Source organism: Dryobates pubescens, chromosome 19 (assembly GCF_014839835.1).
Source record: "Dryobates pubescens isolate bDryPub1 chromosome 19, bDryPub1.pri, whole genome shotgun sequence".
Classification (NCBI taxonomy): Eukaryota; Metazoa; Chordata; class Aves; order Piciformes; family Picidae; genus Dryobates; species Dryobates pubescens.
Window position 1 is genome coordinate 2,052,292 of NC_071630.1, and position 21,546 is coordinate 2,073,837.

The 21,546-nt window shown below is 56.2% G+C and overlaps 2 protein-coding genes across 2 annotated transcripts in view; both read right to left on the bottom strand.

The window, feature by feature from the left end:
- Nucleotides 1-3,063, bottom strand: part of GLG1 (golgi glycoprotein 1) — a 144,172-nt gene extending 141,109 nt beyond the window's left edge. The window contains exon 1 of the mRNA XM_054170236.1: nucleotides 2,729-3,063. Within this exon, the coding sequence (XP_054026211.1) occupies nucleotides 2,729-3,034 (306 nt within the window). The 5' untranslated portion in view covers nucleotides 3,035-3,063. The remainder of the gene's footprint in view (nucleotides 1-2,728) is intronic.
- Nucleotides 3,064-11,263: 8,200 nt separating this feature from the next.
- The window catches only part of RFWD3 (ring finger and WD repeat domain 3), a 40,857-nt gene continuing 30,574 nt past the window's right edge, over nucleotides 11,264-21,546 (bottom strand). Inside the window, exons 8-12 of the mRNA XM_009905887.2 lie at nucleotides 18,446-18,596; nucleotides 16,047-16,223; nucleotides 13,314-13,528; nucleotides 11,882-12,099; nucleotides 11,264-11,527 (exon numbers count right to left, since the gene is read on the bottom strand). Coding sequence (XP_009904189.2) covers nucleotides 11,384-11,527; nucleotides 11,882-12,099; nucleotides 13,314-13,528; nucleotides 16,047-16,223; nucleotides 18,446-18,596 — 905 coding nt within the window. The 3' untranslated portion in view covers nucleotides 11,264-11,383. The remainder of the gene's footprint in view (nucleotides 11,528-11,881; nucleotides 12,100-13,313; nucleotides 13,529-16,046; nucleotides 16,224-18,445; nucleotides 18,597-21,546) is intronic.

A 21,546-nucleotide genomic window follows, 5' to 3' on the forward strand; every position in this document is an offset into this window, starting at 1 on the left:
CCTTCTCTTCTCCAGGATGAACAACCTCAGCTCCCTCAGCCTGTCCTCGCAGCAGAGCTGGCCCCAAGCCCCTGATCACCTTCATGGCCCTCTCTGGACCTGCTCCATCAGGTCCCCCTCCTTCCTTTCTTGAGGGCTTCAGAGCTGGGTGCTCTGTAAGATCACCTTCGACACCTAGAGCAAAAAAGCTGCTTCTGCAGGAAATTCCACCCAGAAATCTTAAGTCTGCTACTTGGAGCAAAGCTGTGTCCAAACATTGTCCTCACTGAGGCTGTCACACACACAGCAGCTCCCCCAGGGCTACCATTTACTACAGCTTGACTGTTGTTTTAACGGCCTCAGATGGCTTAGATTAGCTCCCCACCCATTTCAAAATGTGATCCTCATGTTCCTGGTATTGTCCAAACAAGCTGTCAGAGGCTGTAAGGGTTAGATTTAACAGTTGCATCATCAGCAACAGCCAACAACTAGAGCAGAGCAGATTTAGAGTGGATGTTAGGAACAAGTTCTGCACCAGGGGGCTGGGGGAACACTGGAAAAGGCTGTCCAGGGAGGTGGTTGGGGCCCCATATTCCAAGGTCAGGCTCAACAAGGCTCTGACCAACCTGATCTAAGGAAGATGTCCCTGCTGACTGGGACTGGATGAGCTCTGGAGGTCCCTTCCAACCCAAACCACTCTCTGACTCTATGGGAACGTGTCACTTCTTCCCCTCTGCTGTCACCTCCAAGGCAAAGGCAAGATCTGAGACAACAGCTGTGTCTGACTTGCCCAACGTGCCACCCAGTGTGCACAATGCAGGGCTTTCACTCAGAGGCTAAACACCAGGGGTTAAACAGCAGGGCTACCCCGAAGCCAGTTGCTTTAACTCATCTCTCAGAGCAGCAGCACCCCAGGAAGTCCATTTCACGTCAGGATCCAACCCACCACGGCTGCGGTAGGGCAGGAGAGCTGTTGAGTCTAAGGCCAGCTGACAGTGCTCCTTGCAGGCTGACAGGCAAATAAGGACAAGGCTGCAGACAGGCACCTTGGGAGAGGAAACTGAATCCCAAACAAGCCAGAGATGTCCTGTCGACGGCTGGGGTGTCACTCCAGGCAAAGATTCACCTTCAGCACTGCCTATCAGGCAGCGGCACAGCAAGGCAAGAGCAGCAGCCAGCCAGCAAGCTGCTGACGAGCAGGGCAGGCTTGGGGGTGGGGGGGGAAGGAAAACCACAAACAAGGCTTAACATTCAAGGGAGAGTGGAGCTCTCATGCAGGCCCAACGTCACAGCTTGCACTTGCTGAAAACCAAGGGGGTGATGCAAGGCATCCCTTCGTCTCCTGCTTGTCCTGACCGTGCCCTGCGCCCCAGCCCTCTGCTCCCCCCCCAACTCCCCCTCCGCCTTTAACGACAAAAGCTGATCAACCAGATGATAGAAACCTCCACCTCGCTAAAATGGCAGAAAACCAATAAGCACTGGAACCGAAAGAAAGCACAGGGAGGGGCCACCCAACCGGGAAGAAAGGAACGAGCAGAGCTCGCCAGCGACCGCCCGCAAGTGCAGCTCCCAGAGCCGGTTCCTCCCCGCCAGGGGCTCCGAAAGCTCCCAGACAGGTGAAAGGAACAAGCGAGCGGCAAGTTATTCACAAAGCAAGCATCACGGCGGGTTTTGCGGCCGTGACAGGCGCTGCATCCATCAGGAGCGGCTCGGAACGCCTGCCCCGAGCCTCTCGCTGCATTGCCTCCCCAGAATTAAAACACCAAGTCAGATAAGGATCTTAAATTCTTTGGGGCTTTTAAGCCAGGAGGAGGTAATTGCTTCAAGACTCCCTTTGATAAGGGTAACCACCAAGTCACTGCCATCTGCTCTCACCACAATAATAACCATTAAAACCGACCCAGCCTGACATTCCTGGAGAGAGAGCAGCGGGAGAGGCCGAGGGCTAAAGAGACCTCAGCCCTCAAACAGCTCAAAGACACTTCCCCCCCCCCACCCCCGAAGGCTTCTTCAAAGTGAGCGAGAACCACCGAGGAATGAATGAAAAGAGAGGGGTAGAGAAGACCCTGAGGTGGCAACTGCGTTTTTCACTTGAGCTTGACTTAAACCGCTCACGACAGAGGTTTGGCAACACCACAGGTTACCCAGCCAACCCTTCCTGCGCAAACGGAGCCAGCTCTGAAGATTGTATACCCAGTTTTACCCAAGCAGAAGCAAGCACCGGAAAGCCAGCTGCCCCTGCAGCCCAGCTCTGCGCGAAGGTGGGGATCTGAACCCGAACAAAAGCCCTCCTCGGGTCACCGCTGCGACCAGCCGGGAAAGACAGCCCCGGCGCGACGCGGGCTGCTCTCCAGGGACCTCCGAAAGCAGAGCAACCCTCCAAGGCACCCACAACAAAGCCGCCCCACCGGGTGCTCTCCCGCCCAGGAGGCCGCTGGCAGGGCGGCAGCGCGGAGCCCGGAGGTGTGAATAAAGAGGGGAAGAGGCTCCCCTCACCCGCCCGCCACCCCCGCCGGCAGCTCCCCGAGCCGGCCCGGCCCCCTCCACAGCGCGGGAAGCGCCGGCCCGCAGGCAAAGCCCGCTCTTTGAACCCAAAATCAGGGGCCAAAGAAGACAGGGCAGCCCGGGCGGCGCTCGCCGGGCTGAGGAGCGGCGGCGGGGCCGAGCGGGCGGCGCGGAGCCCCGCTCTTTGTTCGCTACCGCCGCTAGGCCCGGCCCGACCCGACCCGGCGAGGCGCCCGGCCCGTACCTCACGGACGTCCTGCAGGCACTCGAGGACGGCGAGGTTGTTGGCCCAGCTGTGCTTGGAGCAAAGCCGCACCACGTCCTCCCGGCACACCGCCTCCTCCGACAGCTTCCACCCGCTGCCCGAGCCGCCGCCACCGACACGGGGAGGTCGCGGGGCCGCCGCGCCCAGCGCCACCGACTGCCCCTGCACGGCCGCGACGGGGCCGGCGCCAGGAGAGCCGCTCGCCGCCGGTCGAGCCGCCAGCGCCAGGAGCAAAAGGAACGCCGGGCCCGGGCAGCGGCTCCGGACACGTCCGCACGGCGCCATCTTGGATCCGCCACCTCCGGCGCGAGCGCCCGCCCACCCAGCGGCACGCACGGCGTATGCAAATCGACGCGCCGCGACGTCAGCGCACCGCCCCCCTGCGCGCCACGCCTCCGTGGGGATGGGGCGGGAGTTCGTCTGGCCCCGCCCCGCAGCGCCCCCTCGGCCGCGTCCCCCCTCCCTCCGTCTCGCTTCCTGAGGCCTCGGCGCCATCATGGCCCCTGGCCGCCATTACAGCCCCCAGCGCCCACGGCCGCCCCCCGCTGCCATCGCAGCCTCACGCCCGCCCCCTCGGCCCCACGGAACGCTGCTCGTCAAAGTGCAGAGCCAGCGGTGGTGGCGGCAAGGGAGGCGGGAGCTGCGCGCCCGGCAACGTCGGAGCTAGGGGGAGGCAGCTCCCGTGTGGAATCTTCTCCCTCCCGCCTCGTGAAGTGGAGCTTGCAGGGCTGTCCGCCTTGGAGGGACAGGGGGAGAGCCGTTCAAAGCCTGGAAAGCACTTGGCTGCCCTAGCGATAGGATCATAGCATGGTTTGGGGTGGCAAAGAGCTTTTTAAGGTCATCCAGCCCCCCCCTGCGCCCGGCCCTGCCAGGGCACCACCGCTCCCCGGCCCTCAGCGCCGCCGCTTTGAACCCCCCCCGGGGCTGGAGACTCCACCACGGCCCTGGGCAGCCTACACCAGGCCTCGGCAGCCCCCCCGGGGGAAGAAACTGCTCCTCCTGGCCCCCCTAAAGCTCCCCTGGTGCGACTTGAGGCTGTTTCCTCTTGTCCTGTCCTTTGGTCCTTCAGAGAAGAGACCAACTCCTTCCTGGCTCCAACCTGCTGCAGAGAGCAATGAGGTCTCCCTCAGCCTCCTTTCCTCCAGGCTGAACAACCCCAGTTCCCTCAGCTGCTCCTTGCCAGCCTTGTGCTCTAGACCCTTCACCAGCTTCCTTGCCCTTCTTTGGACGGGCTCCAGCACCTCACTGTCCTTGGAGTGAGGGGCCCAAAACCAAACCCAGCCTCAGCAACAAGAGCTTTTAGGGTGCCCTCTCAGCAGGAGGAACTCACCAGGCTAGCTCACAGCACCCTCCTGGGCTGGGTTTGCCCCCAACACCTCAGCTCTGCTTCCAACAGCAGATGGAGGGGGGGGGGGGGACAAGGAGAATCCCCTCGTGGTGTCTCTGTCTGGTTGATTCCAGGAGCAGTTCTCCCAGCACTGGTTCAAAGTCAGAAGCTTTCACCTGGCTGCCAGGGGCATGCCCTAGGTCTGCCCCTAGCTTGGAGAAGCAGAGCTGCAGGGCTGCTCTCTTTGTGCCCCAGGACAAGCTAAGCCCTTCTTTGGGGGATGCCACAAGCTAACCAGGGCATCAAGAACAAGCTGGAGCCCAGCACTGTCACCAACCTGTGGGCACCTCATCCAGATGGAGTAAACAGCAGGAGAGGGAGGTGGACCAGTCAGCGAAGTCCCTGAGCTTTGTAGTTTGAGTGTCACACTAGGACACTGCGCTTGGGAAGGTGGCTTTGTGCTGGCAGGCAGGGGCCATGCAGCTAGGAACACTCAAAAACCAAAGCCAGCACAATTCAGCCTGCACTTGGCAGCCCCTTGGGCTTAGTGAAAGTTGCTTGAAGAGCTGGCTCCACTCCTCCATCCCTCACAGGCCAAGGACCCAGTGGAGATGGCTTATGGCTCCTTTCTCCTTCTCACACCCTTGGGAGCTCCCTGGAGACTCCTTTTTTGATGAGTAGCCCACATCCTTCTGCTCAGGAGAAACCTCCTCCCAACCTTGGGTTTTACCATTGCCACTAAATCACCACATTCATGCAGCAAGTCAAGCAAGGAAGAAGCATTTCTGTGCAGGCAGCGATGTCCCTGCCCATGCAACAACCCCAGAGCCTCACAGCACCCTCTTGGTGTTTTAAGCATTCTACCAGCAAGGCTGCATGCAGTACTGCTTGCAGCCATCTGCTTCTGTAGTTGGCAGCCATAAAGCACATTTATAAAGCCCCTGGCTTTGCAGAGTCAGGCTGAGGTGAGGTGAGCTGAGCTGCTTGGGGTGTCTCTTGCTCCTTCCCTGCAGCATCCTAACCCTCCACCACTGTGGGGGGAGGAAAAGCTCTTCCTCAGTCCATGCAGAGGAGCTGCTCCAGTGCTTAACTGGAAGCAGGCTGCTCGCTCCCCTGTGGCCATGGGCACAGCTCTGAGTCTTGGCTCAGTCTCCACACAGCACACCAAGGCCTTCCCTTCTCCCTCACCCACTGAACTGGCTCAGCTGCCTGCCCCCAGCCTGACAGGTCCCTCAAAACTTCAGCACTACCCTTCCCAGCTGATCATCATCTCCACCAACAAATGCTTCTTGAGGAAGCTAAAGACACTGCACCTCAAATGCTGTCCTTGGGGGGGGAGGGGCCCAAAGCTGCCCCCAGTGAGGTGCTGGAGTGTGGCCAAAGAAGGGCAGTGAAGATCAGGAAGGGTCTAGAGCACAAACCTTGTGAGGAGCACCTGAGGGACCTGGGGTTGTTTAGCCTGGAGGAAAGGAGGATGGGAGGAGACCTCACTCTCTACAGCTCCCTGGAAGGAGCTTGGAGCAAGGTGGAAGTCGTTCTCCTCTCCCACAGAGAAGAGGAGCCAGCCTAAAGTTGCACCAGTGAAGGTTCAGGTTGGACATGAGGAACAACTTCTTCCCCAAAGGGTTGTGAAGCCATGGCCCAGGCTGCCCAGGGCAGTGGTGGAGTCCCCAGCCCTGGCAGGGTTTCAAAGCTGTGCTGAGGGCCACAGTTCAGTGGTGTCCTGGCAGTGCCAGCTTAAGGGCTGGACTGGATGACCTTAAAGGTCTCTTCCAACCAAACCAATTTGCTGATTTTTTGCAAAGCTGTGGGCAAACAGGAGCCAAGGCTGCAGCTGCAGCCTTGTGTGTGTGAGAAGCAGCAGAGGAGCTTCATGCCTCTTCCACCCTTCATCCAGCCCACCACCACCTGACCTTTTTTCCCCCCCCCAGAACAGCGCTGTTGACACCTCTTGCTTCACAGAGCATCCAAAGCCCTGGCTCTCTCCTGCAGAGCCTGTTGCTCCTCCTGTATTTATGCAGCTCTGTGTTGCAGTTAGCACCTACCCTTAAAAAGAAACCCCACCAAACCCAAGCAGTAATCCACTGGGCACTTTTCCAAGCCTCTCTCCAACCTGCCTCACTTCTGCCTTCCCAAGCGCTCGGTGCTGCTCACAGCTTGATGCTGCCAGAAGCCACTAGGGCTCATTTCCCCTCTTCTGCCAGCAGAAACACCCAAATTGGACCTGATGGGAGACTAAAGCCCCTGGACCCTCCTGTTAATTATGCTCCACTGGGTGGGATAATCACTGAAATTACTGGAAGGCTCTTTTTTCCCTCTGGACCAGCACAGGTTGGGCCTTGCCTGTTACCTGCTGAGCTTGGCTGAAGGATTAGATGAGCATTTTAGGGCATAGTTCCCCAAACTCCTCTCTTTGTTATTTGCTACTTAGAGGCACCACTTTGGAATGGAATGGGGCATGAGCAACACCCCACAGGCCCTTGAGACGTTGCTGTAGCTCCAAGACTTTTATCAGTGAACCCCCAGGAGCAGGGCAGGAGATGGGCACCCACAGCCCATCTCCTTCAGCAAGGAGGTGAGAGCATGAAGCCTTTCTGCCTCCTCAGTAGCTTCCCTGGTTGATTGGGAGGTGAAGAGAGTTACAGAATCACAGAATGGTAGGGGCTGGCAGGGACCTCCAGAGATCATCCAGTCCAACCCCCACCCCTGCCAAAGCAGAATCACCCAGGTCAGGTCAGAGAGGAAGGCAGCCTCCAGAGGGGGAGGCTCCACCACCTCTCCAGGCAGTCACAAGTACTCTGCTGCCCTATTTCAATGCTAAACGTTGTAATCTCAAGTGAAGGAGGCTGCTCCCCCCCCAACCCTGCTCCACTTGGAGGGGCTGAGGGTGCTGGAAGGGGCTGCCAGCCCTGCTGCCCAGGTGCTGCCACCCCCTCTGCTCCATTTCACAGGCACGTGCGCAGGGACTCGGGATGCAGCTGGGCTCCCAAGGTGGGGTCTGAGCACCTGGCCAATTCACTCTGGAGCTGAGAAAAGCCTGATCTGCAGATTTGCTGATGGGAAAGTCCAAAGTGCCACCCCAGCAGGGAAGGCCAGGCCCCAGTGCAATCTATTCTTCCACGTTTGCAAATCAAACCCAGCACAAAACGAGTTTTTGCTTGCTCATTCCTTTCTTCCACACCCCCCCCCCCCCCTTCTCTTCCTCCTCCCCAAACTCCTATTCCTGCTACTCTCCCTCCTAAGCCAGGAGCCAGCCAGGTCTGTCCAGGGATTTACTGCCTCAGTAGAAGAAAAGAGAAAAAAAAATCTGCTAATCTACAGGAGCAGAAAATTCCACCAAGGCTCCTTGCAAACCGAAGAGGAGAACTAAATGAACTCCCCCCCGGGATGCTCTGGCTCCCCCAGTGTAACAAGGTTCAGCCTAAGCTGCTTGTTTCACTTGCTGCATTGCCTGCTTTTAATCCAATTTGCTTCAGGGCACAGAAAATAGCTGCTTTGCCACCCTCTGGGAAGAGGCAGGTACAGGCAGAGCCAAGTGAAGCCCTGGCAGGTCCTGCCTTGGTGCAGGCTCACGCTGGCTTCGCTCTGCCTTCTGTCATCTGCAACCATTTTCCTCCTGGTTGTTGAAACCTCACCCCCGAGTCTCTACAGGCCAGCAGCTCAAGCACAAGGGCAGATGCCACAGTGGTGCCAAGGCCAGGTGCAGGCTGGGAGGTGGCTGCCTCCTATGCCTCCCCTGCCAGATCACAGCAGCCTGACGCTGGATCACCCCAGTCAGAGGGGCAGGTGGGGGTGGGGGGCACAGTCCTGCCCTGGAAAACAGGGCTTACTCCAACTCCAGCTTCCCTGCCAACCACCCCAGGCTGGATTGTGCTCAGCACAGCCCCTGGGGCTCCTGCCAAACTGCCACCACAGCCAGCTCTGGCTAGAGCTGCCCTGCGAGGCCTGGCTTGGTACAGATTCAAATCAGGAAAGGTGCTTCCCCTCAACAGCCTGGGGAAAAATAAGAACAGCTAAAAGCAAGGCCCTGTCTGCAGGGACCAAGCTTCACCTCTCCCCTCCCATCAGGTTTTACTACAGGAGTTGCCATAAAGCTGCTCCACAGTAACAAAATCTTCCCAGAGACAGCAGCAGAAATAGCCAGCGAGTGGCTTGCTGCCTGCACCACCACTGAAAGCAGCTCAGCCTCTGACAGCAGCTGCCCTGCATCCTGCAAGGCTGCTGAGCTGCCTCCTCCCAGCCCAGGAGCTGCCTCCCTCTGCCCCCCTGCAACTCCAGGCAGAGATGAGCAAATATTTCATTAACACATCTGACCTTATTATCAGCTCCCCAGGCTGGGGGGGTGTGTGCTGTCTGCCCACAGCTTAGGTGGCTTTTCCCAGAGCCTGCTGTAAACCTGGGCCTAAGAGAGTGTTACAAGGCTCTTCACATCTCACATCTTGGGGGAGGAGGGGGAAATCAAATCAAACAAACAACTCCAAACAAACAAACTTCAGCTCAGGATGTGAAGACAAAGGGAATGTGGCCAGCAGTAGTTGAGTTTGCAGCTCTTTACACTGCTCTAGAGGGATGGAAGAAGTGCAACCTGGAAAATAAAAGTGATTTAAGCTATTGGGGTTTGGTGGTGGTGGGTTTTTTTTCCCCCACACTTAAAGTGTGCCAAATTCCTCACAGGAAGGAGAGGCTGAAGCTGCCCAAGCACAAAGGATGCCTCTGAAGGGCTGAGAACAAGCAGCTCACTGCGCTGAGGCAAACAACAGCTCAGCCTGCTGCTGGTTTGAGATGGCCTTACTGGAGACTTTCACAGAATGGGTGAGGTTGGAAAGGACCTCACAGATCATCTCCTCCAACCCCCTCACCGTGGGCAGGGGGAACACTTCTCAGCTGCACAGGGTTGCTCAAGGCCTCATCCAAGCTGGCCTTGAACACCTTCAGGGAGGGAGCAGCCACAGCTTCTCAGGGCAACCAGTTCTGGAGCCTCACCACCCTTGTACAGAGGAACTTCTTCCTAAGCTTCAGTAGTCTAACCCTGGTCTGCCTCAGCTTCAAACCATTCTGCCTTGGCCTGTCCCTGGACACCCTCAGGAAAAGTGTCTCTGCAGCCTTCCTGTAGGATCCCTTCCAGGACCTAAAGGCAGCTCTAAGGTCCCCCAAAGTCCTGTCCAGGCTAAACAGCCTCCCCCAGATCCCTCAGACCTCATAGCAGAGCTGCTTCAGCCCTTGGATCTTCTTTGTGGCTTCCTCTGGACTAGCTCTAACAGTTCCATGTCCTCCTCCTGCTGGGGACACAAGAACTGGACACAGTATACAAGGTGGGGTCTCCCCAGAGCAAGAGGGCAGAATCCCCTCTTGCCCTGCTGCCCACACTCCTCTGGCTGCAGGCCAGCACACAGCTGCCTGCTGGGCTGCAGGAGGGCACTGCTGGCTCAGAGGGAGCTGCTCCACAAGGTATCCCCAAGCCTCTCTCTTCAGAGCTACTCTCAACCCACTCTGCACCCAGGCCTGGCTTTGTGCCTGGGATTGACTCTTTTCACAGTGGTGTCTTCCTGCTAACCCTTTGGGGTTCCTGATCAACCTTAAAATGCCAACAAAATCTCCCATCAGTTGAGTTTATGTCCAGTTAAAAGGACACTGGGGATGCACAGCCTGATTTGGCCCAGCCCCTTCCCTTCTCCTCACCTGATCAGGGCAGCATGGCTCAGTGAGGACTCTCCAGCTGCTAAAACCCTCCACTGTTCCAGTCTGAAGCCCAGCATGAAATACCAGCAAGCATGAGAGAAACCTTCCCTGCAGCCAGGGATGCTTGTCCACATCCCCAGGGTGTGCAGAGTGTGTGGCCCTGAGGGGGTAACTCCCAAAGGACAGCAGCAGCAGCTGCATCAGAGCACTTAAAAATGCTTTATTTTTACTGAGTAGAAAAATATGGGAACAAGATACTGCCCTGGGAAAAAAAAAAAAAGAAGTTAGGCTTGAGATCTTCTCACTCTCTCTCTTCTTTAAGACTGAAGACAAACAGGATGATCCTGGGCTGACCCCAGGCTTCAGAAACTCAGGGGGTGGACAGTTGAAGCAGCGACTCCCTCCGGCCAAACCGGACGGGTGCTGCTGACCACAGCCAGTGGCAAAGCTGTGCCAGGGGCCCCCCCATCCCCAGCACAGAGGAACTCCTCTTGCAGCTTCCAGCACCCTTCTGAGTGTGCTTTTGTGAAGCAGAGCATGAAACCCTCGCCCAACTTCATGATCTAGCCTGGAGATAAAACATTCTTACAGCCCTCAGTGTGGCGAGAGCCCTCTGCACGTGGCCAGGACACGTCCCTCAACCCTTGGTCCCCCGCCATGGGCTCAGACACACACAAACCAGCAAGCCCAGGGCACAGAAGCTCAGCTGGGGACTCTCTGTGGCTGGCAACTAGGATTTAAAGGAAGGCAAAAGCTCCAGTGAAAGCATGAAATCCCTGAGCTTCCAACCAGTTCTTCAAAGAGGAGAACTCAAAACCCAGCAGCTCCCATCCTGTCCTGAAGGAAGGACACCACAGACACAGGAGCCAACCAGAATCATCCCCTCCTCTTCACCTCTCCTTCCATACTTTCCTTTTCCACCACCAAACTGTCCAAGTCTACTTGGGGGGGGGGAGGGAAGAGAGAAGTGGAAGGAAATGGCAGAGGACTAAGGGATTTTAGTGCTAGCTCTAAGCTCGTGGTGGCAAAGATAACCCAAATGAGCCTCCCCAAAAAAATCAAACCAAAAAGATTCTCTGGAGGTTTCCCAAGCTTGGTCTCTCCATGGCCACAAGACAGGGTCTGTTGTCCTCAGGGGACTAACTGCTCACTGATCCCACAGCCTCAGAAGCTGCTGGAGCATGTTCCCTAAAGCAGTGGGCTTGCCTTTACCCTGAGCGTGGGCCCTACGAGCGAGGTGCTGGCACTGCCACCTTCTCATCACCAGGCAAGCACAGCACTGAGAGGCCCAGGTCTTCCAGTTCCTCTCATGTTCTTGACCCTCAGAAGAGATTTGCAAGTCCCTGAGCTCAGTTCACACTGGAAAAGGCAAAGAATTGCTGCTGTGCTGAGGCAGCTCAGTTTGCTGAAGAGAACTGCCCAAAGAACTAAGTGCAGATCTAAACAGGAAGATGGAAGGAGGGAATTGCTCCAGGCAGCAGCACATCCCAGTTCCTGCCCTCTGCTGCAGTGGTTCCTGTCTCCTGGAAGCAGTGGTGCAGGACAGCAGGGTCTGGGGCTGAGGAGGGGTGGAGGGTTGATCAGCAGCACGTGTGGAAAGCTTCTGTGGCAGCCGTGGGGCCCTCTCTTCACTGCCACTTGTAGATCCTCACAGTGTTCTCAGTCAAGGTAGCCAGGAGGTGGGTCTGGTTCACTTCCAAGGGGCAGATGTCCATCACCAGCAGGTCAGCCTGCAGCTTCTGCAGCAAGGAGTGGCTGCCAGCGTCCCAGAGCTGCAGGACAGACAAGGTCAGAGACTGGGGGGGGGTTCTCCCCTCCCCTCTCATCCAACACAGGGCTTCCTTCCTAAAGATTTTCCTCACAGAACCCTTCCTCCTCTTCCACAGCCTGCTTGGATGGTCTTCACCATTCCCAGCATGGATGTCTCCCTGAGTCCTGAGCTCTCACTGCAGCCTGCTGGGCCACCTGCTTTTCTCCCCTGAAGGACAACCCTTCCCCCTCAGCTTCCTTGTCCTTCCTGAAGCACACCTGCACCCATCCCAGTCACCATTCCCACCAAAGCACCCTGGCTGCTGTGCCTGATAACTCTCCCAGAGCTGCAGCAAACCAAAAGGAAGGAGAGGTACCATGGCAGAGTTAGATGCCTGATCACCAGCACACACAAAGATGCTGCCATCGTCTTCTGGGCTCTGGAAAATGGCATTCTTGGTCAGCAGCTTGCAGGTGGGCCCAGCACTGAATGTCTGCACAGGGTTGGAACACCACACTGCATCTTCAGAGCCCTCTGTCAGAGGCCTGCAGGTCAGTTCCACCATCACACAACGCATACAGGGGTGGCTTTTACCTGCAGGGGCGAAACACAAAGGGAGCCTTGGGGAAAAACTGGATTGCAGGCAAGCTGGAACTGCAGGAATCACAGAATGCCTTAGGTTGGAAGGAACCTCAGAGACCATCTCCTCCAACCTCCCTGCCATGGGCTCTCAACTAGACTTGGTTGTTCAAGGCCTCATCCAACCCGGCCTTGAACACTTCCAGGGAGCCACAGCCTCCCTGGGCAACCTGTTCCAGAGTCTCACCACCCTCATACTAAGGAGCTTCTTCCTCAGCTCCACTCTAACCCTGCTCTCCCTCAGCTTCAAACCATTCCCCCTTGGCCTGTCTCTAGACACCCTCAGGAAAAGTCCCTCTGCAGCCTTCCTCCAGGTTCTCTGTACTGGAAGGCAGCAATAAGGCCCCCTGGAGTCTTCTCCTTTCCAGGCTGCACACCGCCCCCAGCTCCCTCAGCCTGGCCTCACAGCAGAGCTGCTCCAGCCCTTGGATGACCTTTGTGGCCTCCTCTGGCCTCTTTCCAACAGCTCTGAGTCCTCCTTCTCTTGGGGACACCAGAACTGGACACAGCACTTGAGAGATGGGGGTCTCATTGTAGCAGAATCAAACAGCACCACCCTACAGCTGCCTCCTTTTGCCCTCAGCCAGTTTTAATCTGTGTAGACATTCCTTGCCCTGGCTAGAGCAGGTTCTACCTCTCTGCTGTGCCCTCAGCACTGAGGCTGCCATAGAACTGAAGCTCTCTGCTGTGCTCTCAGCTGCCACAGAGGCTGCCATAGAACTGAAGCACCTGGGGCATTTTAGTCTGGAAAAGAGAAGACAGAGTGGATCTAATCAATGTCTGTAAATATCTGAGAGTCAAGAAGGAAAGGACAGGGACAGCTTCTGCTCGCTTGTGCCCTGTGATAGGACAAGGAGTGACAGATGTGAACTACAGCACAGGAATTTCCACCTCAACATGAGGAAGAGCTTCTTTACTGTAAGGGTCACAGAGCACTGGAGCAGGCTGCCCAGAGGGGTTGTGGAGTCTCCTGCTCTGGAGGCATCCAAGCCCTGTCTGGATGTGTCCCTGTGCCACCTGCGCTAGGATTCCGCAGTCCTGCTCTGGCAGGGGGGTTGGACTCAAAGACCTCCAAAAGTCCCTTGCAACCCTTAACCTCCTGTGATCCTGTGGAGCAGGAGGCCCGAGGGGCAGCGTGGGGCTGGCTGCAGGCACCCAGCCTTACGTACTGGGCCGGTAGGTGACGAGGCAGTAGCGCGTGGCGATCTCCGCCTGGACGTCGATGCAGCCGCCGGGCTCCAGGGGCAGGTGGTGGGGCTGGTAGGTGTTGCCAGCCTTCTGCTCCCAAAAGCAGGCTCCTTCCAAGGTCCCAGCTAACACTCCACCGTAAGGCAGCGATGCTGAGGCCCTCCGGGGCAGGTAGGAGAGCGATACCATGGGGCACCTGAAAGCGGGGTGAGCGAGAGTCAGCGGTGCCAGCCGCGGCCCTGCCGCGTGGCTCTCTCTGGCACCGAGCACAGAACCACAGAATGCCAGGTTGGAAGGCACCCCAAGGATCACCTTGGGCCAACCTTTCTAGAATAGAATAGACCAGACCAGGTTGGAAGAGACCTTCAAGATCATCCAGTCCAACCTATCATCCAACATCACCTAATCAACTCAACCATGGCACCAAGCACCCTCTCAAGTCTCCTCCTGAACACCTCCAGGGATGGGGACTCCACCACCTCCCTGGGCAGCATATTCCAATGGGCAATCACTCTCTCTGTGTAGAACTTCTTCCTGACATCCAGCCTAAACCTCCCCTGGTACAGCCTGAGACTGTGTCCTCTTGTTCTGGTGCTGCTTGCCTGGCTGAAGAGACCAACCTCTGCCTGTCTACAACCTCTCTTAAGGTAGTTGTAGAGAGCAATAAGGTGACCCCTGAGTCTCCTCCTCTCCAGGCTAAGCGACCCCAGCTCCCTCAGCCTCTCCTCACAGGGCTGTGCCCCAGACCCCTCCCCAACTTTGTTGCCCTTCTCTGGACACCTTCCAGCAGCTCAACCTCTTTCCTAACCTGAGGAGCCCAGAACTGGACACAGGACTCAAGGTGTGGCCTAACCAGTGCAGTGTACAGGGGCACAATGACCTCCCTGCTCCTGCTGGCCACACTGTTCCTGATGCAGGCCAGGATGCCATTGGCCCTCCTAGCCCCCTGGGCACACTGCAGGCCCATGTTCAGCCTACCATCAACCAGTACCCCCAGGTCCCTCTCTGCCTGGCTGCTCTCAGCCACTCTGCCCCCAGCCTGCAGCACTGCCTGGGGTTGCTGTGGCCAAAGTGCAGCCCCTGGCACTTGGCTGTGTTCAATCTCCTGCCCTTGGCCTCTGCCCCTCTGTCCAGCCTGTTGAGGTCCCTCTGCAGAGCCTCTCTACCCTCCAGCAGATCAACTCCTGCCCCCAGCTTGGTGTCAGCTGCAAATTTCCTGCTGATGGACTCCATGCCCTCCTCCAGATCATCAATGAAGATGTTAAAGAGGATGGGGCCCAGCACTGCTCCCTGGGGCACACCACCTGAAAGCAGGGTGAGCCACAGTCAGCGGTGCCAGCTGCGTGGCCCTCCAACCACAAGCACCTAGCACAGAACCACAGAACGCCAGGTTGGAAGGCACCCCAAGGATCATCTGGGCCAACCTTTCTAGGGAGCAGTGGAGCTGCAATGAGCTGGCTCAGCACCCTGGCAAGCTGAGCCTTCAAACTGTCCAGCGGAGGGGACCGCACTGCTTCTCCCGGGCAACCAGCGGCAGAAAAAGACAACACAGCCTCAGGCTGTGCCAGGGGAGGTTTAGGCTGGAGGCGAGGAGAAAGTTCTTCACAGAAGGAGTCATTGGCCATTGGGATGTGCTGTCCAGGGAAGTGGTAGAGTCACTGTCCCTGGAGGTGATCAAAAAAGGACTGGATGTGGCACTTGGAGCCATGGTTCAGTCGTCAGGAGGTGTTGGGTATTAGGTAATAGGTTGGACTTGATGATCTCTGAGGTCTTTTCCAACCTGGCTGACTGATTCCCCTGGGAGAGGATTCCAATGCCTGCCTGTGCTCAGGGGGAAACATTTCCTTCTGGAGCCTAAGGGGACTCTCCCCAGCAGGATCTTGTCCCCGTCACCCCTTGTCTTTCCCATGGGACTCCATGTAAAAAGGGAGCCTCCATCCTCCTGCCAGCCACCCTTTATGTACTGGTCCATGGCACCTAAGTGGGCTGCAAAATGGTCTTTCAAGCACAGAACCCCAAGAGGTCTGCCAAGAACAAAGGAAATTCAACTGAATTACTGAGCCTCACATTTTAAAGAGGCATCAGGCAGCACACATCAGATACTTGTGAATCAGTGTCTGATTCTCTGAGTAGGAGAGATGGCTTCAGAGGAAGAAACTGGGTTTAGATTAGACATCAGAAGGAAATTGTTCACCATGAAGGTGGTGAGGCACTGGAACAGGTTGCCCAGGGAAATTGTGGAGGCTCCAGCCCTGTTCAAAGCCAAGTTAGGGAGCCCTGAGCAAGCTGAAGACATCTCTGCCTGTGGCTGGGGGTTGGAGGAGGTGGTCTTTAAGATCCAACCCAAACCATTCTGTGAGCTGCAAGTTCCAGCATCTCACACCTCTGTCATTTGTCCTTTCCAAGTTCAATATCAAGCTCAGCTCCAAACCAAAGTCAGCTGGTTTGCAGGCTGCACTGGGTGGGTCCATTTCTGACCACACCCTGCCTTGAGATGATGCAGGGGCCAAGCCCTCAGGTCCTAAGTTATACAACCCTTGGAGAAACTTCTCCCATCTGTGCTCAGTTGGTGTCTTGGAACAAGAGATTCCCATCAAGCAGTTTCAGCTCTTCCAACTGGTGTGTGATCTGGGGCAGAAGCTACATCTAGCTCTTGGGTCTATTAGTGAAGCTGAGAGGATTGAGGAAGACAAAGAGAAATCTTTACACCATACCTGGACTTCTGAGGGACTAGTTCCTGGACATGAGTTTTGGTGTCCCTCAGATCATAGATCATGATGGATCCATTGACCAGGCCAGCGTAGATGTAGTTGGTGTCATCAAGACACCAGCAGCAGCTCCAGACAGGACGGCCAGCGTTGTATGTCTGCACCACAGAGTTGGTTGTCAAGCTGCAGAAGAAAAGCACACTGTTGGCCCAGCAGACCAGCACCCACTGGGGAGAAAACAGCACAATTAAGAGGTAAGCAAATCCAGCTCCTCCTTCAGGCCTTTAGACAGAAGCATCTCTCCTTTGAGCTGTGAATTCACTCCTCCTTTACTCCAGACATGGATGCTAATTCTTCCAGGCCAATGCTTCCTTTTCCAGACTGGTCTTTGGAGACTGGGCAAAGAAAGGCCAGAGCAGGCTCTCAGCTGCCTTACTGGAAAGGGAAAGCTCAGTTATTTTTCTGGAAACACTTAGAAGTGACTCTGGTGTAATCTCATCACATCTTCCTGAGATCACAGGGCTCATCTCTGCAGCTTGCATCTCTCCTTAAGGATCTCCCCTCTGTCTGCACGAGAGGAGCCTCAGAAGAATCTCCTTTAAGCAAGAGCAAGGCAGTGAGCAGGGTAGAGGCAACTGAGAGCACATCTGGAGTGTTTTTAGACACTCCTTCTGTGGAAGGCAGAAAGAGGGAAGTGCAGAGAGGGGCACAACCCAGAACACCAGGTGGAGATGGTGTTGGGAGTAGAACACAGCTGCAAAGGGCAGAGCTGTCAACACAGGATCAGCGTGCTGAGGACGGCAGGAGACAGCACCTATCAAAGTAACTCTGGGTATCCTTCACAGCATGGGGGGGATTCTCCCTGGGGAAGGTGACTCAGGGCTCAGAACTCCAGGGAAGCAAGAAATTGCTCCCAGGTAAGTACAAGGGGAACAAGGCACAAAGACAAACCTGACAGGGAGCTTGAGCAGTGACTGGTCCAAAAACAACAGGGGGAAAACCCAGCCAACATCATGGTGCTACTTGAAACACAAGGCAGGAAGAGAGACTTAAAGGCATCTTGGATAATTCCCTTTGACAGGATGACTATGAGATCAGTAACTAGAGAAGAAAGGTGACCAAAAAGGGAGGTTTCTTCCAAAGGGAACCTGAAAGGAGTATGAAGATGCTGCTGAAGCAAAAACTTGACTCCCAAGATATTCTGGAGCATACAGGCAAGAGGATCACAAGTTCCAAACACAACCAAGCAGGCAGGAAGAGGCAGACAGGGGAGTCAAGTATCAGCCTGAGATTGAAGAGCAGAGGCAAACACACTCAGAGGCCTGCAAATTCTATCAAGACTGGAGACATTTCTCTTTCAGACTCCAAGCTGCTCCTAAGTCTCTGCTAGCTCTGGAGAACCCCCATTCCTCTAGCCCATGCTCAACAATACTCCCTTCACATTTCATATCCCAGGTGAATTCCCTGCTCTGCCACCAGTGTACAATCAGAGAAGCTGGCATCAGTGCATGAAACAAAGCACCCAACCTAACCTCCCCTTCTTTCTGCTCGAGGCTGGCCCAGTTCCCAGGCCCCACATCTCCCTCCACTAACACAAAGCCTAACAGGCAACAAATTCTTCATCCTCTGCATCATGCAGCTGTTGTTTCTCAACACAGCTGGGCCAAGTTGTGCTGAGCTGCTTCTTTTCCACAGAGTTCCCAAGAGGAGAAAGTATCACTCACAGGTGGTTTTTGTTACACCTCCACCTAAAATTTGATCATAGAATCATGGAATGGTCTGGGTGGGAAAAGGACTTCAAAGCTCATCCAGTCCAACCTCACTGCAGTAAGCAAGGACATCTGCAGCTAGAGCAGGTTGCTCACAGCCTCAAGTCTGACCTGGAATGGTTCCAGGGATGGGGCATCTCCCACCTCTCTGGGCAACCTGGGCCAGGCTCTCCCCACCCTCAGTGTCAAACATTTCTCCTTTCTCTCCATTCTGAATCTCCCTCTTGCAGTTGAAATGATCACTCCTTGGCCTGGCACAAGAGGCCCTGCTCCAGAGTCTGTCCCCAGCTTCCTTAGAGGTCCCCTGAAGCCCTGAAAGGCCCCCAGAAGCTCTCCTGGAGCCTGCTCTTCTCCAGCTTGAACAACCCCAACTCTTCCACCCTGATCTCACAGCAGAGAGCTTCCAGCCCTCCCAGCATTGCTCTCCAAGAGGTCCATGTCTCTCCCGTGCTGAGGACTCCCAAGAGCCGAAAGCATTAACCAGCCTCTCCCTCTGTTAGCTCCCACCCGCAGACCTGATGCCATCTCAGCAGCACCTTTGGGAAAGCAGAGGAGCAAATGCTGCAAGATGCTTCAGGTCCAGCCTCTTGTGGTGAGACTGGTGTGGGACAGGCTGCTCCCTGCAGCAGGGCTCACCTGGTGAGTTTGAGGGTGTTGTCCAGAGCACCAGAGAGCAGCAAGCCGTCCGAGCGCCGGCCGAAATCCAGCCCCCGAATCTGTTTGCTGTGGATGGGGATGTACTGACTGCTCTTCAGGCTGGCCACACTCATCATCTTCACACCATAGCCTGGCTCAGGAGAAGGACAAAGCAGGTCAGGGAGAAGCAGCAGACAGTGCAAGACCAGCAATGTGATGGCACAACCACAGCATGTGTGGTGGGATGAAGAGGTGCAAAATCGGACAGGCTGGAGAGCTGGGCAGGGAGAGTCACAGAACTGTCAGGGTTGGAAGGGAGCCCAAGGATTATCCACATCCAACCCCCCTGCCATGGGCAGGGACACCTCACCCCACAGCAGGTTGCTCACAGCCACCTCCAGCCTGGCTGCAAACACCTCCAGGCATCAGGAGGAGGCTTCCACCACCTCCCTGGGCAACCTGTGCCACCTGTCACCACCTTCATGGCCAACAACTTCTTCCTCACAGCCAATCTCCAGCTCCCCACTTCTAGTTTGGATCCATCCCCCCAGTCCTGGCCCTCCCTCACCCCCTCCAAAGTCCCTCCCCAGCTTTCCTGCAGCCCCCTGCAGCTCCTGGAAGGCCACCAGGTCTCCCTGGAGCCTTCTCCTCTGCAGCCTGCACAACCCCAACTCTCTCAGGCTGTGCTCAGAGCAGAGCAGCTCCAGCCCTCTGCTCCCCCTCCTGGCCCTGCTCTGGACACCTTCCAGCCCCTCCAGAGCCTTCCTGGCACAGAGGCTCCGGAGCTGGGCACAGAGCTGCAGCTGTGGGCTCAGCAGAGTGGAGCAGAGAGGCAGAATCCCCTCCCTGGCCCTGCTGGCCACACTTCTGCTGCTGCAGCCCAGGCTCTGCTTGGCTCTCTGGGCTGCAAGTGCTCCCTGCTGGTTCCTGCTGAGCTTCTCCTCCCTCAGCACCCCGAAGACCTTTTCTCCAGGGCTGCTCTCCAGCCAGTCCCTGTCCAGCCTCTAGCAGTGCCCTGGATTGAGAAACCTCATCAAGGTCAGTAAGGACAAGTGCAGAGTCCTGCATCTGGGGAGGACCAACATAAGGCACCAGAACAGGTGAGGGGTAGTCCTGCTGGAAAGCAGCTCCATGGAGAAAGACCTTGGAGTGCTGGTGGACAGCAAGCTCTGCATGGGCCAGCAATGTGCCCTTGTGGCCAAGATGGCCAATGGTGTCCTGGGGTGCAGCAAGGAAAGTGTGGCCAGCAGGGCTGGGGAGGTTCTCCTGCCCCTCTGCTCTGTCCTGGTGAGGACACATCTGCAATACTGGGAGTTCCCAGTTCCAAAGACAAGAACCTACTGGAGAGAGTCCAACAGAGGCTATGGGGAAAGGCTGAGAGCCCTGGGGCTGTTTCATCTGGAGAAGGCTGAGAAGGGACCTGATCAATGTCTGTACATATCTGAGGGGTGGGTGCCAGGATGCAGGTGCCAGGACAAGGAACAATGGAGATAAGCTGGAACCCAAGAAGTTCCACCTCAACAGGAGGAGAAACTTCTTCAGTGTGAGGGTGCTGGAGGCCTGGAGCAGGCTGCCCAGAGTGGTTGTGGAGCCTCCTTCTCTGGAGACTGTCAGGACCTGCCTAGATGTGTTCCTAAGTGACCTGCCTTAGGTGACCCTGCTTTGGCTGAGAGTTGGACTGGATGAGCTCCAGAGGTCCCTTCCAACCTCTACCCTTCTGTGATTTGCTGTTCTAGAGAACTGCCCTGAGCTGTTCTTCAGCTCAAGCAACAACAGGGCTGCATCCTTATGGATCCCAGCCAGCAAAGAGCAAACTCCCTAACAGCCTTCCAAATCCTGCTACAACAACCAGCTGCTCTTGAGGGAGTTTCTTCAAAGGCAGGCTTGTTGAGATAACCCCCAGCAGCATCACAGGGCTATTAAAGCCAACAAGCACCACCGATGCAAACAATGGCTGCAGGTGAACTTAAACCCTCTGCTACAAGAGCCACCACAAAGCCTCCATTCAGGGATCCATTCCCTGGCTCCAGCAGCCAGAAAACTAAGGTCAATTGAATGCAGGAAACCATTTTGTTATGCCTAGATAAGGCATATTAATCTCCAAACCATTAGACAAATCAAGTAATTTCATCATTCAGAAAGCACTCTGCAAATAAACTCTCTCAGCCTCCTGATGCTGCACTTCTTTCATTGACAAAGCAAGCTGGCACTGGTCCCCAGGCCAGGTCACTTGCCCCAGGCTGTAAGCAAAGACAAAACCAGGGCTGCAATGACTCCTTGGCGTCCCACATCCTGACAGGGAATCAGTGCTCCTGCTCCTACCGTTCCTGTTAAAAGGGTTTGGCTCTGGCTCGGTTTGACTTTCTGTTTGGATTCTCTGATCAATCCACCTACAATCTGGGGGCAATGTTTCTCCCTTCAGCACTTGGAGCTGCCCAGCAGGCCCCGCTGCACTGCTGCCTTGCTCTCTCAGATCAGCTTCCCCGCAGGCCCCCTGCACCACTGCCCGGCTCGGCTGCCCCACAGGCCCCCCTGCATCACTGCCTGGCTCTCAGTCTCACAGTATCACTAAGGTTGGAAAAGACCTCGAGGATCATCCAGTCCAACCTGGCACCACAGACCTCAGGACTAGACCATGGCACCAAGTGCCACATCCAATCCCCTCTTGAACACCTCCAGGGATGGGGACTCCACCACCTCCCTGGGCAGCACATTCCAATGACAATGACTCTCTCAGCGAAGAACTTTCTCCTCACCTCGAGTCTAAACCTCCCCTGGCACAGCTTGAAACTTGAGACTCTTGTTCTGGTGCTGGGTGCCTGGGAGAAGAGACCAAGCCCTTCCTGGCCACAACTACCTTTCAGGTAGTTGTAGAGGGCAATGAGGTCTCCCCTGAGCCTCCTCCTCTCCAGGCTAAGCAACCCCAGCTCCCTCAGCCTCTCCTCCCAGGGCTGTGCTCAAGGCCTCTCCCCAGCCTTGTTGCCCTTCTCTGGACACCTTCAAGTCTCTCAATGTCCTTCTTAACCTGAGGGGCCCAGAACTGGACACAGGACTCAAGGTGTGGCCGAACCAGTGCTTTGCACAGGGCACAATGACCTCCC